The sequence below is a fragment of the Hippoglossus stenolepis genome, chromosome 15 (genome assembly GCF_022539355.2).
Source record: "Hippoglossus stenolepis isolate QCI-W04-F060 chromosome 15, HSTE1.2, whole genome shotgun sequence".
NCBI classification, from domain to species: domain Eukaryota; kingdom Metazoa; phylum Chordata; class Actinopteri; order Pleuronectiformes; family Pleuronectidae; genus Hippoglossus; species Hippoglossus stenolepis.
Window position 1 is genome coordinate 3,192,864 of NC_061497.1, and position 16,664 is coordinate 3,209,527.

At 43.7% G+C, this 16,664-nt stretch overlaps 1 protein-coding gene across 2 annotated transcripts in view; it reads left to right on the plus strand.

Annotated features, from left to right (window-relative positions):
• The first annotated feature begins 5,822 nt into the window (after positions 1-5,822).
• The window catches only part of mark4a (MAP/microtubule affinity-regulating kinase 4a), a 29,477-nt gene continuing 18,635 nt past the window's right edge, over positions 5,823-16,664 (plus strand). For both annotated transcript variants that reach the window (XM_047343494.1, XM_047343495.1), the window contains exons 1-3: positions 5,823-6,497; positions 9,725-9,922; positions 11,086-11,139. In XM_047343494.1, the coding sequence (XP_047199450.1) occupies positions 6,444-6,497; positions 9,725-9,922; positions 11,086-11,139 (306 nt within the window). In that variant the 5' untranslated portion in view covers positions 5,823-6,443. The remainder of the gene's footprint in view (positions 6,498-9,724; positions 9,923-11,085; positions 11,140-16,664) is intronic.

Genomic DNA, 16,664 nt, shown 5'->3' on the forward strand with positions numbered 1-16,664 from the left:
ATCACACACTAGCCTCACAGCCGTCAGGGGCAATTTGGGGTTCAGGATCTTGTCTAAGGACACTTCGGCAGGGGGGATGGGGGAGACTGGGATCAAAGCCTTGTCTTTTTTTCCCATCCTCATATGACCAGAAAGGAATAAAGGGGATTATTTATCTGACTGTAACAATATTAACATTCTTCTTGCAGCCCCAATGAGTTTAAATGATATAAAAGCGATCACCAACAAAAATGTGTTTTGAAAATGACCTTAGGCCTCAGCAGCCTCTGTCACCCTTCAGTGAACCCCCCTCGAGAATCCAAGTTTGACTCCACATCCTCCCTGGCCTCCTGCTGACGGTGCTCTGCAAACCTGCCCCCTCACACCTTTGACACTTGAACCCACTCATCTTTTTTCACGTTCTTCAGTTTACTGCATGAGCACTATGTGCTTTCTCCTGTTTGTGTTACACATCAGGTCGTTAACGCTGACTGGTGTGCATCACAAATATCAGCTGAGGGCATCGTGGCACCTGCATGACTGAAACACCCCCCGAAAGCTCAGCGGTGAAACCTAGAGGCCTGCGGAGCTATGGCATAACAACGTAGCAAGACTACACTGTCTGTTTATATGTATCTTCATCAACTTGTCTATTAGGTCCTTTTCCAACTAGACTTTTTAACGAAGTTTTACTGTTAATTAACGGTTTCGTATTAAATCAGATAAATATATCTCCAGTAAGAGCTAGGCTATGTATGTACCACAGGCTTGCAGTAATTAAACATCTGCATAAAAAGCTTACCCAGATGTTTTAGCTAATTATAGGCCCCTATCAAATCCTTGAAAAAGCTGTTGCTAACCAGTTATGTGATTATTTGCACAGATCAGGGTTTAATACTTTAAGTCAGGATTTAGAATCCATCACAGCACAGAAACAACACTGGTGAACATGCCTTGGGATAATGTATGTTGTGATTATAAAAATAAAATTGAATTGAAGATATTTGCATGTATATTTACTCTCAGCCGTTCAGACGGCTCATGGTCAGTGACATTAGTTGCAGATTGCTTCCATCTAGTGGTTTTTGTGAAGTATTACATGACCCCACTTGTAAACACGCTCAAGTGAATAGGCAGGGCAACTTTAAAATGTACACAGCATCTTTCAAACATAATAGTCCTTTACAGAAGGCCAAGGAATGTGTTGAAATGTGACAAATAAAAATATTAATCAAAATAGAATGTGATTAAATTAATTAAATGTGAAATACATGTATAGTTCAGTTGTTGTGATAAGTTGTAAATTCTGCCCCAGTTATTTGTGTTCATCATTTATAAACCTGAGGGCTTCCTACTTGCACATGCACTCAGATGCTGAGCACTTCTACAGCAAACTAGGTTATATGATGAATCTTTCAGCCACATATGAAGTGTTTCCAAATCTATTCACACCAAAGCTGCACTAACAGGAAGTCATCTGTTATGAATGCACACTTCCAAAGTGCTCAGACTTAATGGGAAGTTTAAGAGATTTCTTTCAATGGTCTCGACTCCAGCTCTTATTTGTGTCACATTTTCTGTTATGTGCCTGCCTATAGTGTTTAGGCAGGCAAATGTTAAATCAATAATTTAAAGAATTATATTTATCTTCATCGTCTTCTCATCATTCTGAGTAAAAACTCCAGAGGCTGCGTGTGTGAAGATATCAGCAGTTTCAGGAAAAACTCAAACCAGCACGTCTGACCCCAGCGACGTGTGTGCATGATTTTAGGCATTCACTGCTGCCACCTGATAATTGTATGAAATAAGCAGATCCTACATTCTTTTAGTCAAATCTACAACGCTGTAGTTCCTTTAACTTTTCTTGTCCTCTAGCACCATCAGTAGGACAAATTGTAAATTTTTCCAATGCTGCAAAACTAATGGCATTCTCACCAGCCTCAGCTTGAAATTCTTAACACGCAAATCTAACCTGGTAAACATTATACCAGCTCAACATCAGCAAGCTAGCATTATCACCTTATCTGAGGCTATCATTGGCACACTCCTGCTCATGTGGACTGTTGGTGATGACAGAAAGCACCAGTTGGAGCTGGACTACACCATCTAATCAGACAAGGTGGTGTTACTGCCTCCTAAACTAAAGGAAGTCTGGAGGAGGGTGTGAAGGGATCTGTCAGACAGACTGAGCAGAAGATCACAGTACTTATTAGAGGAGCAGTGGAAATGAGAGAGTAGGGATTCTTGGGAATGTGAGGGGAGTGAACGTGTAGAACACATAAAGGAAGACCAAGAAGTATTTAAGGTCCATGAGCATCAACAGAAGGCCTCCGTGTACTGTAAACAAGACTGACTAGTTTGTCAATTCAATTATATTTGTATAGCACCAAATCACAACATACCTTACAACCCCACAGTTCCCACAACGAGCGAACACTTTGAATACTGTGGAGAGAGAAAAATCCTTTTTAACTGTTAGATGGAGCCTAAAGGAGAATTTGTCTGACAGCAACTTAGACAGATTGCCAGTTGTTGGGGTATTATCAGGTATACACCCTCAGCCTCTGATCATCACATTAGAAGACCCCAAGATGGAGTTTACACAGTAGAAGGGCGTTTGGAGAGTCCATATCCGCTAAAGAACAACAATTCCTGGATCTGCCAGTTTAACTGGAGATCCACTGCAAACTTGAATGGGTTCTTCTTGGGTCATATAGCACCCCTCCACAAAATTTCATGGAGATCAGACAAACTAAGAAATTGCCATGGAAAATCACACCTCTTCCTTAGTGGAGGTAATACGATTTTGCAAATTCAGAACCAACCACCCATTACCTATCACAGCAGCACGCTGAGGTGACGATATGTCCATTTCTCTTCTCTCTGCCAGATCCCAGACCTGACCCCCTTGAAGTCAAGATTGGCCATTGTGAGTCCACACCAGGCAGAAATACTTGGACAGAGTGGAAACAAATGGGTCAACGGAAATATCATAATGTCAGAGGTTGAAAAAGAGGGGATTGGCTACATGCAGTTTTCCGTGTGTTGAGAAGAGGATGGGTATAAAGCTCATAGAGGATGAAGGCTGGGTTAGCAATGTTTGCTCTAAACTGATCCAATAATCTCTTACATCTTATACTAATTTCAACATTTTCTCACGGTTTAAGTCATGTTCCAGGAGATTGAATTACAGAGATACTCTGTATTGGACACCTCTGTCTTTTTAAATAATTAGCTTCACCTTGGCACCCACAGTGCAGACTACACTCCTCTCTGTGCAGAGCAGTGCCTCACCATCCACCGGGAGCACCGGATCATATAAAGGCAGAAAACACTGGGATGAATCAGAGACGTGGACGGTGAAACTCTGTACTTCGGCCATCTTTGGAGAGTTTATTATAATTTACGCACAAACCTGCGCTGCTAACACCGGCAGTGGGCTGTGTTGTGTTGGACATGTCAGCACATCTCTGATGTGGCGCATCTCAACTGCGTCAAGTGACATGGGGACAGACGGATAAGACCGGAAGTATGAAGATTTGGTTTCCAAAATAAAACAGTAATATTGGGAAACTGGGGCGTTGATCCACCGTGATCCGATCATCCATCTGGACGCTGATGCTTCGCCCCAACAGCCCAGTGCTCTCTTTTTCTTATGTAAAATATTTTTGTTACCCTGTGATTGTTAACACTTTTCTGTTTTGCAATATGTAGTAACACAAGAAAGAAAACGAAACTGAAATAAAACTGTGGGGCAAATGCAACATAATTAATAATAATAATAATTTTATTTGTATAGCACTTATCTAAACAAGGCTACAAAGAGCTTCACAAAATACATGGCAAAAAACGAATGAATAACAATGTATTCAATTCAGTTTAATTTTAAGCACCAAATCATAACATATTAAGGTCGAGACCTTGGAATTTATAAAGACACCCAACATTTCCAACTATGATCAGCACGTTGGCGACTGTGGAGAGAAAAGACTCCCTCATTAACTGAAAGAAACCTCTAGCAAAACCAGACTCAGTGTGGGCGGCCATCTGCCTCGACTGGTTGGGGTGAGCAGAGAAAAATGGGGAAGAGAGGAGAGGTTGTGCAGTGAAGGGATGCAAGGATAGGCGTGATATGAGACCTGCGGTTTATTTTGATTTAAATATGAGCAGCAGCATTTTGAACAAGCTGCAAACGAGTGATTAAGGTTTGACTAAGGCATGTATACAGTGTGTTGCAATAGTCCAGGCGGGAAAGAACAAAGGCATGTATTAGCTTTTCTAAGTCAGGGAGAGATATAACTGATTTAGTTTTGAATATATTTCGTAGATGGAAGTAGCAGGATTTAATGATATCATTGACATGTGTTTTAAAATTCCGTTGGCAATCGAATGCGACACCTCGATGTTTAGCTGTTGTTTTGATATTAGTTGCTAGGGGACCGAGAGGCTATAGGAGTTTGCTGACTAGCTGATCGGGACAGAAGATTATTATTTCTGTTTTGTTAGAGTTTAACTTAAGGAAGTTGAGTGACATCCATTCCTTAATGGCAATTAGCCACTCTATTAGCTTAGAAGACAGGTAGATTTGGGTGTCATCTGCATAGCAATTATATACACCATTAAAATGGCTGATGACGTTTCCTAATGGCAGAATGTACAGGGACAATAATAATACCAAGAATAGAACCTAGAGACATGGTTTCCAATAGAAAAAGAAAATTCTCTGTCTGAGAGATAAGACTCGAACCATTTAAGGGCAGTTCCGGATAAACTAACACACTGTTTTAGTCTTTTAATGAGAATGTTTGGATTTATGGTGTCAAATGCGGCACTGAGGTCAAGGAGCAATAAGACTTACCAGCATCGGCAGATATCATAGATCATTTGTAATCTCAAGGGGTCGTCAGACTGGAATTTAGTGAAAATGTTATTGTTGTCACACATAGCTAAAAGTTGGTTAATACCACCTTTTCAAAAATTTGGGATATGAACGGGGGTTTTGAAATGGGCCTATAATTCTGTGGGAGTGATTAATCTAGATTTGGCTTTTCAGTAAAGGTTGAATGCTGGCTTTCTTAAAATGATCAGGGACAAAACCAAAAGAAAGGGAGCAATTCATAATTTTGAGAAGGCCAGGGTTAATAGTACCAGTTACTTCTTTTGGGAGTGAGGTGGGTAGGATGTCAAGAGGACTGGAAGAAGAACGCATGTGAGACACAGTATCGATGAGCTCAGCTGAGGAGCTTTTTATTCACTAGAAACCGTGCATTGGGACGTTTATCCATTTCACATTAGATTTTTACCTTCTTTTTAAGGAGCTTTTGTTACTGATTGCCTATTCTAAAGGATTATCGATGTATCTTACTCGAAGTGTTTTTTATTATTTAGATTTAATGCTACATCCTCTGAGTAAGGTCATTGAATAAAAGTAAAGGACAACAACAACAACAACAACAACAACAATACTAGTACTACTACTAAAAATAATAATAATGATTATTGTCATTAATATTATTATTATGATTGTTGTTGTTGTTGTTGTGGTTGTTGCCGCTGGAATTATTATTATTGTTATATATGAAAAGTGAAACCAACTCAGGCCACTACAAGTAGACAACGAATAATTACATTTAATATGTATTAAATGATGATAACAATAATAATAAGATATGTTAATAAACATAACTGATCAAAATTAACTGAAAAGTAAAAATATGCGTGACATTTATTATGTATTTGTTATTGTTTCTATAGTAAATGTTTCATACAGCTGAATGACGCGGTAGCCATTGGGACTTTTACTTCCGAAGCACTGACCGGAAGTGCTGTGTCGGTGTCTTCTCTGTGGATGACGCTGGTGCGCATCTCACCGACCGGGACGCAGATCCGTGGACACCTCGGCCTTTTCCCCGCCGCACCGAGAGCCGCGTTTTCCCGGGAGCTGCAGCAGAGCGGAGCGGCTGGCCCTCGCTGCCGACGCGGGGTGGAGGCGGAGGCTGGTCGGTCGCTCAGTGTTATGACAGACGGAGATGACGGTCATCATTCTCATCCAGGAGCAGCCCTGTTTGTTTTGCATGGCGAAATGAGGCAGGGGGTGGAGAGACGCCACAGAGACGCTGGGCTCCGGCCAAACATCGCCGCATATTAGCGCTTCTTCGGTGCCCGGGACTTGCATTGCATCGCATCTGCTGCGCCGCTGATCGTGTTTTTTCTGCAAAGTGCACAGTGGAAATGCAGCTCGTCTGAGGACACCCCCCCCCCCTCCAGATGTCCGTTGCTGCTGCCATGACAGGCAGAGGTCTCCTCTCGACCGCGGCTCAGCCGGTAGGAGAAGAGGCGGATTGATTCGGGCCGGTGGGTCTCATCTGCGGATGTTATTATTGTGTGCGTGGAGCCTGCTGTAAATACCACCCGCGCACACACGCCGTGATTGTCACTCAGGGACAGGGGAGAAAGAAAGCAACATGTCTTCTCGATCTGCATTACCGTCTGGAAACGACAGGAGCACCGGAGACCATGTAAGTGCAATTACAGCCTATAGCCTGTATGTGTGTGCGTGTGCGCGCAAGAGATAAACCGTGCACGTCCCTCCTCATGTATGTGGCCTCTGGCGCTCGCTGGCTTTATTCACGGTGCACACCGGGGTCACAGATGCTGCTGCTCCTCCTCGCTAGGCGCAGGGACTGTGGACGTTGTGTCGGATGGAGGCTTCGGCAGCACCACATCGTTCAGGATGTGCTAACCTTGAGTGTGTGCGCAGGGGAAGAGCCGATGGCAGGCGAGCAGCCGGGGATGAGTCCACCCGCATGAGATAACACTCAGCGGGGATGCGCAGAAACCCCGAAAACCAGCCGTCACCTCTTATTATAAGGCTGTGGAGAGAGAGTGATGTCACATTAGAGCTTCTCCCTGCTGCTGCTGTGTGTGAGCGTGCGTGCGTGTGCGTGCGTGCCCCCCCCCTTCTAGAAATTGGATGGGTGGGACAGGAGCACAGAAGGCCAAAATAAATGTATAGAGAATATCTGGGTTGTTCGCATGAGGCGAGGGGATTACTGCGTAAAATGATGTGCAGTCCGTTGCTGCGCAGCCTACAAAGCGCCCAACCCCAGAGCCAGTGGGTGTCAGACAGAGCCGTACATTGAGTACAGTGGAGAACAGAAGCGGCCTGCAGGAGAGACAGAAGCCAGGAGGATTTATTCATGTGAGGCAGAGAGAATAACAGAGTCCACACATGCACTATCTATCTATCTATCTATCTATCTATCTATCTACTATCTGTCTATCTCTCTTCATTAATGTGCATCAAAATGGTGACATGACTGATTGACGTTGCATTATGTCATTTCTCTGCCTTAAACACTTCTGGCAAGATCCCCCCCATCTGTTTGTTAGCAGAGCTTTCAGCACAGAGGGATGGTTAAGCCAGTAGATTTGTGTGTGTGTGTCTGTGTGTGTGTGTGTGTGTGTGTGTGTGTGGTCTACATATATTACTCATGTTGTGGGGACCTTAATCTCATTACACAGTCACATTATGGGGACTTGTGTTCCTCATAATAATAATTGTTGCAGGGTAAGGTTACGTCCAGGGTTAGTGTTAAGTAACTAGTAGTTATTTTTAAAACGTAGTCTGCAGGAAATGAATGCAAGTCAGTGCAATGTCCACAAAAGTCATGAACAAGAGATATGTGTGTGTGATGTGCATATGTGTGTGAGTATCTACGACGTGCATGATTGATTATGAATGCAGATCCGTTCCTTCCATGAGAATGCATCTGGATCTGCTGTCACCACTCCACAATCGAGCGATGATGACAGCTGAGTAAATTGACCGGCTGAACCATTGTGTTGCCATGTTGGCACAGGTGAGGCCTCTCTCTCCAACAGCGTACAGTCGGTGGACTCATGTACTCGGCTGCACGCTGCGAAAGCCTCCAACGCTCTTGGTTGGGACTCGCCGGTCAGTTGAGTGGACTGTAGAGAGAGTCCAAATTGGCTCAGAGGTGGGGCGTGAGAACAGGAGTGGGAGATTGGGAAGGAGGGAGTGTCTGAAGGTGGGGCGTAGGGCTGCGTGGTTGTGTTTGCATTTCTGAGTGTGTGTGTGTGTGTGTGTGTGTGTGTGTGTGTGTGTGTGTGTGTGTGTGTGTGTGGGAAGCTGAGAGCAAAATGACATGCTGGGGGGATGGAAGTGCAATGCCTCAGGGCTTGGGACTGGCCAGGGACCACTGTGCCAGCATCTGCTCCCTTTTTCTGCTTTCCTCCTCCATCCCTCTCTCCACTATTTGTTTTTCTCTCCTTCTTTTCTTCCTCCTTTCCATCAGACATCCTGGTTTCTCCATCTCCTGTTATATTCCTCCCCCCACCATCTATCCTCTCTCTCTCCTCCTCTTCCCTCGTTTTGTCACATGACAAGAAGCCGCTTCATACTGTAATACATCAAGCTTTGTTTGTGTAAATGCATATTGTTGTCCTCCCTTTCTCTTCTGCTCTGCTTCCTGGCTGAAAATTAGCTGTGACTCAAGCTCTGGACTCTGTCGTCGCTGCACAACAATACTGTGAAGCACTGGGCTCCAGAATCGAGCAGCGTCGAGCAGCTGACTGTTTACAGGGCAGTGAAAGCCTCAGGGCTGCCTCATGTTGCAGTGAAAGCATCACCTTTATAGTCTGTCATACTGCATTCAGACATCCTCCAGCAGTCAAGTGGTCGAGCTCTGAAGACGATGATGCGGAACCCAAAATGGAAACATTATGTTCTAGTGTTCATGAGCTGGACAACAGCTGTTAACTAAAAAGTAAAGGGCACGTGTTCACTCAGCTCAGCATCCCTCCTGTTTGTGATAGTCATATGTTACTTTCTCCGTCTTTCAATAAATAATATTGTATGTAACACTGGGCTGCTTTCCGTCACTGTGTTTACCAGTGTGGTTTATGTCAGAGATGCACACACACCTGTGAGACCAGTCGCTGCTCAGTGACTCCGGATAATGTCCGGACATTTTCCGGAGGGGCTTTATGCGAGAATGCAAATGTCTGATTGAGAGTCCCCAGACATTCTCAGGGGTTTCTGCGGTCAGCCCCCTAGTAAATACTCAGCAGAGTTTCCAAATGAGCCCATGTGAGAACATGGCAGGAGATCCTCCAGAGGATTCACCACTAGTGACGTGTTAATGACGCTTCTAACACAGGGCGGATTTGAAACAGGATGAAAGGCTGAAAAAGTGGTGCCATAAACGTAGAGGACCCTGAATACGATGTCAAAAGAGCTTTTGGTGATAATGGTCGATGCTGGTGTCGATGTGCTGTAAACAAACTCACATGATCTCAGCAGTGGAGTTAGGTCCTGCCTCTGCCTGAAGTGCCACCCTCACCTGAACACTCTTCACTGACACAGGTCTGAGTGAAGAATCTCCTGCTAACTTGTTCATGTGCGAACGCAACCTCCAGAGAATGTCCAGACCCAGTTTTGCGGACATTCTCCGGAGGTCATGTGTGAAAACAGCTTCTGTGAGCAGTGACACAGTGTGACATGAAGTTCCCTGGACCTATGTCCAAACACTTCCACATTCTTCAGTGTGCAGTGTGTATAACCAGTCAGCAGAGACAGAAGGGGCTCGCCCACATCATTTTACCTCTGTGGACCATCAGTGCTCCAAGTGTACAGGCAAGCCTCCTGGAGGTCCTTTGCCAGCCCACTGCTGCTGCTGCTGCTGCTCTCTTTAACCCCCCCCTCTCTCCCTTTTTCTTCCAGCATGTGTCGCTGGGGGCCAGCCGCTCAGACAAGGCCACCAGCCAGTCCAGCCGCTCGCTGGGTGCCCGGTGCAGGAACTCCATCGCCTCCTGCTCCGACGAGCAGCCGCACATCGGCAACTACCGTCTGCTCAAGACCATCGGCAAGGGAAACTTTGCCAAGGTCAAGCTGGCCCGCCACATTCTGACGGGCAAGGAGGTGAGACACGGGGGGCTCTGGGGGTCCAGGGTGGGAGGAGGGAAAGTAGGGATGGATTAGGAGATGCTGAATGAGAAACAGGTGTTTGTTGGGTGAGAGAAAGGCAAGAATCAGCTGATGTCACTGGTGTCCTCAGGAAGTAATTATCTTACCTCCTTATTGAACCTCCTCTGAAATGTCTCTGTTCAAATTTTTTTTACCGTAACTTTCAATAGAAGAGATTTTTGTCCATTGTCCAGTTACTTACATACAACTTTAAAAAGCTGAATACAAAATGATAACCCAAATACATATCACTTTCTAATAAGTGGACTTAATGAAAGATTTATAGATTGTAACTAATTGTTTTTTTAAAGCAATTTAATGAAGCTTTATAAATCAGTTATAAGCCATTAAGAACAACTTTTGGAAAGCCACGCTGTAAAAGATTTCTTTGACTGATGGCACCGTATGACCACTTACCTTCCTAATGGATTAGTCAAATTTGTTACGCCACATATGAAGGATCTGAACTGGTGAAAGGAAGTTACAACCTCCCTGGAAATCCTGTATTATCTGTTATATAGAGCATATATCTGATCTATAAAGCATTAATTATGTTTAGTTTATTGTCTTTGAAGTCATAAATTGCAGAATAAACCCCTTTTATAAAAGGTGGCTTCACTGAAAGTGGTACACAAACATGTATATTATGTGTATTATTTTGACCTGGGTTTGGCACTATTGTCTAAAATACATTAAATAATGGAGTTTTTTACTTACAGGTTTTTTAGTCCATGTCTCCATGATGCCAGAAACACTTTGAAATCAGTTTTTCTATTGTTTTTCTGAAGTTGGCAGTGAACCATCATTAGCCTAGGTTAGTCGTGCCAATGCAAGTCAGTGGGGATTAAAACCCACTCAAAATGGCTTTACTACAGCTTGTTGAAATAACTGTATACACGGCCCTCAGCCCACATTCACCTGCTCTGGTAAACAATTGAATAATCTCCTCTAAACTATATTTATCTTTATTTTTGGATGTTGAGAAATGATTGTTGGATGTGGATCAGTGACATCAGTGGGGCAGGCTTCTGAGCATCGTGCAGGGAGGTGATTCTAAGCAAAGGCAAATGATGATGTTGATGTGCTCATCTGAAACTTGGTCGATGTCTCTCTTCCAGGTTGCAATAAAAATCATTGACAAAACTCAGTTGAACCCAACCAGCCTACAAAAGGTGAGCTCTTCCTCTTTACACTGACTGATTGTTTATGGTGGAATATGTGCATAATTTCTTCAGGTTCAAAATGAAACACACTCCACACTTTTTAACACCATCTGCCTTCATCAACAGCAGCAATGCATCAAAAACGCGGTTGATTAGGTTATGTTGATGTTATTCATCCAAGTACTGATTTGCCATAGGGGATTTGTAGAGGTTAAGGTTTATCCTCAGCTGTTTCCCCTCAGAGGGGGGCAGGAAGGAGAGAGTGGCTCATGGAGAGGGGGCAAATTGGATGTGATGCTGTTTGGCAGGTGCTAGGGATTGGATGGGAGCAAGAGGAGACCCCTGCTCCGGAGATCATCTCTCGTCTCTCTGGGGTAATCGCTGCCCTGAGAGGGGGTTGACTCATGTCGGAAGCTGTGGTCACCTAACCTATTCAGTTTGTGTGTTAATATTCTTCCGAACTACACCTTACTTTGGATAACAAAGATGCTGTGGTAATTTCTTTGTGTTCAATGTTTGGTTAAGAGGTGTCTTTGGAAAAGCTTGCGTACAGTGTGTCACAAGGAGAGCTTTTGATGGGCTGGCTTCTTTTTTCCTGCTGGTCAGCAGGTTGAGTGTTGAGCCTGAATAGTGGGGTTGGTTGTGCATGAAGGTCAGAGAAAGGCGGAACAGTGGACTCTTCACCAACTATCAAGGGAAACCTCACAGTGGTGCACACACACACTAGACTCAGATGCAGAAGCAGGAGTTGTGAGCTGTGTATGAATTCAGGGGCTGCATCCTTTTGTAGGACGCGGTCTACCCAGCCCATTTAGGCTGCCTCCTTCGTTGGCTGTTTAGACTGCGATTGTTGAACAGAAATGAGACGGTTTGTTCTAGAGAGGCTTTCCATGATCAGTATCACCAGCTTGTCCCCCCCTCTTGCCTTGCCTTGTTGCCTAGCAGTGGAGCTGAAGTTGGACATGACGAGAAAGATACCCCTCGGTTTTTAACATGTGCACTATTAGCCGTTCAGTTGAATTGAAGCCTGATACTCGCTCCCCTGCACCATTACCTCTTTGGAAAAAAAAGGTTTGTAACTGAAACGCAATGAATCCTGGGATAGGTGACACTGGGAAGGATTCAGGAGCCTGAGTTTCACTGGGATTGAAGGACGCCTTTGAAATGGGACGGCCTAGTCATGCCGCTGTGACACAATCGGTCTTCAAATGCAACCTCCGATGGTTGCAGCCACGAAATTGAGAGCTGGAGAATAGATGGGTAGATATCCAGACAGAACATGGCTGCATTGAGGTCTGATCACATGCTTACTGGTCTCACATCGTAGCTCCCAACCATAGGAATCCAAACCTTTTCTGCTCTGTCATGTGCCTCATGCAGCTGGATCACACAGGTGAACATCTAAGCTGCGGTGAAGGAATACATGTGAATACAAGCTTAGAGACACGAAGGGTGCGGACAATTTAGTCAACCCATATTTTCTGGTAATGCTGCTTATATGTACACATACGGGCCAAAGAGTCTGCCCCCCCTCCCTCTTATCTCTTTCTACCTCGCTTGGCCTGCCTGAGCTCCTCTGCCTGCGGGCGAGAAGTGAACAGACCAGAAGAATCAAATCAGGGATGAAATAATTGTGCTTTATATGTGCGTAGTGTGCGTGTGATTCTGTTTGACTGGAAGACGTCTGTATGTCCTGCTACATATGGTAAGAACATCAGTGTTTCACCCCATGAGGTGAAATGTAGAATGAAAGTAGCAGAGGATTTCTGGACCTCTTGCTAAGATCCCTTACCTTATGTGGCCACTGGAAATATTTTGTGCCCACATAATCATCTCTATTTTTCACTTTGCTTTATTGGAAGAATGATTGTAAATATGTTACAAAAAAAATTAGTTTTCCTAGAATAAACAGCGATTAAAGAAAATAATCTTTCTGATTATATTTGAGTTCCTTTTTTGTAACTAATCTTTTGCTAAATCTCTATATTGACAGTGCAGCGGTAGCAGTGACCTTGAGTAGTTATGCTATTATCAAGGCTTTAGTCCATAAATGCAGGTTCCAATTGTTTTCTTTTTCCCACAGTTGTCCGTTGCCATTTTGATCACTGGCTTCCTGTAATCCTGATACTTTGACTCATCATATTGCCCCTGCTAATACCATGACAGAGAATTGATTTTCTTTACCTCACCTGGCCTGAATATTAGATACTCTAGCAGGAACTGTAAACTCAACTCATGCCATGTTCCTGTCTGATGCTTCTCCTGGACCGGACTAGATGCTGTGAAAGACAAAAAGACATTTTAGGAGAGGGGCGAAGGATTGGCCACTGATCGGAGAGAATTCTCTACAATTGGCTGCTGATGATAGCAGGCTTCTTTACATACCCGTGGGCTAGTGAAAATCCTTAGTACTGAAGACATGAAAGAGCCTATATTAGCATAATCTAGGGGGTGATGTATGTAGAGGGGGGAAAGGAAAGAGGGAGATGTATTGTATAGCGGTGGATAAAAGAGGGAGAGGGAAATAAAAGCACCGCTGAAAAAAATCAAATTTTTGTGAGAGAACAGACAGCTGAAAGCAAAATATGTGTCAGAAATGAGATTTTGTCACATTTTAATTGTACATTTTGTTCTCATAACATGTCCAAGATGAAATTTACGTTTTAAAGCCATTTGTTTCCATCTGCTAGATTTTTGAATAAAGCCAGGAACCTTTTTGCCACAGCGTGAGTGTCTGCTTGATTGTCGGTTTGCTTTTTTTATTTGCGGTCATTAACAATGACCGGGTCGAACATGTTGCCGAGGGATCGTGTGTTGTTTTGACAGATCTGGCCACTCTGCTCTCCCGGGACAAGCAGGGAATTAATGAAATGCCAGGATGATGAGATCGTTTGAGCACTACATTACCCAAGATTCCCTCTAGCACAGCTGGAGAAGCAGGGAAAGAGCCCGGTCTTAATACCTGGGTTGCTATGGCAACAGTGACGTTGGGGGCGCTGCTAGAGGAGAAGACTGCCGGAGCAGTTGAATGAAGGAGGAGGGAATAGGGGGAGACACGTCGGAAAATAGGAGAGGGGGAGGATTGAGAAAAGAGGATAGAAAAGCTTATCGCACCATAATTTTTTTTTTTCGATAGAGTTGATGACATGAAGGAGAGTCTCTGGTTTTCAGCGATGGCCTTTTACCAATGGAGTGTACTGTTATTTACATGAAAGGGGAGCTGGCTCACAATTGATCCCCTGCTCTGCTCGGACAAATTGTACAAATGTGTCCCCAAGGAGTAAACATATCACACGCAGTGAGACATGTTCGGACACACTGGAAGTTGGTTCCGTTTTTCACACGTTTGTGTGTGGGCCATTTTCTGTGTGTGAGGAGGTTTTATTGGTTGTTGTCACCCTCGCAGATTTTCATTTGGATGAATATCAGACACAGAAAGTGATACTGTACTTTTTTGGACAGAAGTATGAATTCTGCTTAAACTGGTTTGCACATAAGTGTGCTAATAAAAGCATAGATTTCCCTCATTAATCTATCTGATCTAATCTAATCTCAAGAATATTTGTACTCCTATTAGATTGTTGGAGTTAAAATATACAGTATCAATATCAATAATTTATTCTTGCCAAAACCTGGTGCTTACTTTACTGACAGTGCAATTCTGACTCCAACAATTGAAATTATTTTCCTGTGGTTCAAATTGCTAAATTTTGCAGCTATAAAATTTGTCAAAATATAACATTACATTTTTGTGAGCAAAATTAGGTTTCTTAGATTCTGAAAGGCCTGATCCTGTCATTGATAGTAGAGCGAGAATGGAAACCATAATCACCAAACCATTGAGGGCTGGATTCAAAACCACATCGAAAATTGTAAAAAAAGTAAAAGATTGAAATCACAGGTTGATCCAACTTGCATGAATTTCATGGCAACTCATAATGTGACTGGTCCCCATGTGCCTGTATCCACTCCCAACAACGTGGCATCGGATACACGATACATAACGTCCCATAGGTGCTTAGTTGGATTTAGGTCAGGGGAATGTGAGGGCCAGTCAATGGCATCAATGCCTTGGTCATCAAGGATCCGCCTACACCCTCTGGGCACATGAGGCCATGCATTGTCCTGCATAAGGAGGAACTCAGGAACCACTGCACCAGCGTAAGGTCTGACAATCGCTCCAGGATTTCATCCTGGTACCTAACAGCAGTCAGGGTACCGTTGGCTATGACATGGAGGTCTGTGCGACCCACCAAGGACATGACTCCCCAAACCATCACTGACCCACCACCAAACTGGTCATGCTGGATGATGTTACAGGCAGCATAACATTCACCATGGCATCTCCAGACTCTTTCCCGCCGGTCACATGTGCCAACCGAGCTGCACGGTGCTGGGCTGTGAGCACAGGTCCCACTAGAGGGCGTCGGGCCCTCATGCTGCCCTCATGGAGTCTGTTTCTGACAGTTTGGTCAGAAACATGCACATCAGTAGCCTGCTGGAGGTCATTATGTAGGACTCTGGCAGTGCTCCTCCTGTTCTTCCTTGCACAAAGGAGCACCGATCCTGCTGCTGGGTTGAGACTGTGCTGGGAGACACAGCAAACTTTTTTACTACAGCACATATGGATGTGCCACCCTGGAGGAGCTTGACTACCTGTGCAACCTGATTGGGTTGCAGGTGCCACCTCATGCTACCAGTAGGGACAAGGACACTAGCAGAACACAAAACTAGAGAAGAATCAGTCAGGAAGGATAAGGACAGAGTAACAAGAGGACGTAAAACAAGAGGACGTAACCATGGTCTTGTTTATAGCTTTATTACAGTTTGCTAATACCTGTATTGTTGATGTAGAGCTACAACACACAGTGAAATCATAAACTACAAGCCACCAAAACAAAAATAATATTTTAATGTGCGGCGGAAGCATTGTTAAATCATGTTGACATACAAAATTCAATAATTATTATTATTTTTAGTTTTTTAAGACGCCAGGGAAATCCTTGGAACATTATGTTGCTGTCTCAGCAGGATGTCTTAAAATGTTATAAATTTCAGATTTGAATTAAAAAGCCAGATTGGTTTTATGAGTGATGTTGGTGATGATCCACTTCTGAAATTCAATGACCTTTTGTTTTCTTAAACTGAACAGTTAAAAATGAGATTTAGACTTACATTAAAACTTTATGTTTATAAGAGGATCACATTTGTCCCAAAAGGACTATTGCAGCTTTTTGGACATTTCAGACTAATTCCAGCTGGTGAAAATACAAAAGTGTGTCATGCTCCTTTTTACATGACAACCTGACAGCTCTCTGGGGTCATGAGAATTCTGGGACTTAAAGACGGGGTAATGAGAAACTCCTCATCATCAAAGAACATACATGATTCTATGTTGTAAATGTATTGTGATGAACACGATAACAACTTTATCTGTACAATTTATAACAGATTTACTGCAGTGTGGAGAGACAGTGTTCAATACTCAAAGGCAGTGATTGGATTTTATTTCATTTTATTTATGACCAGTATAT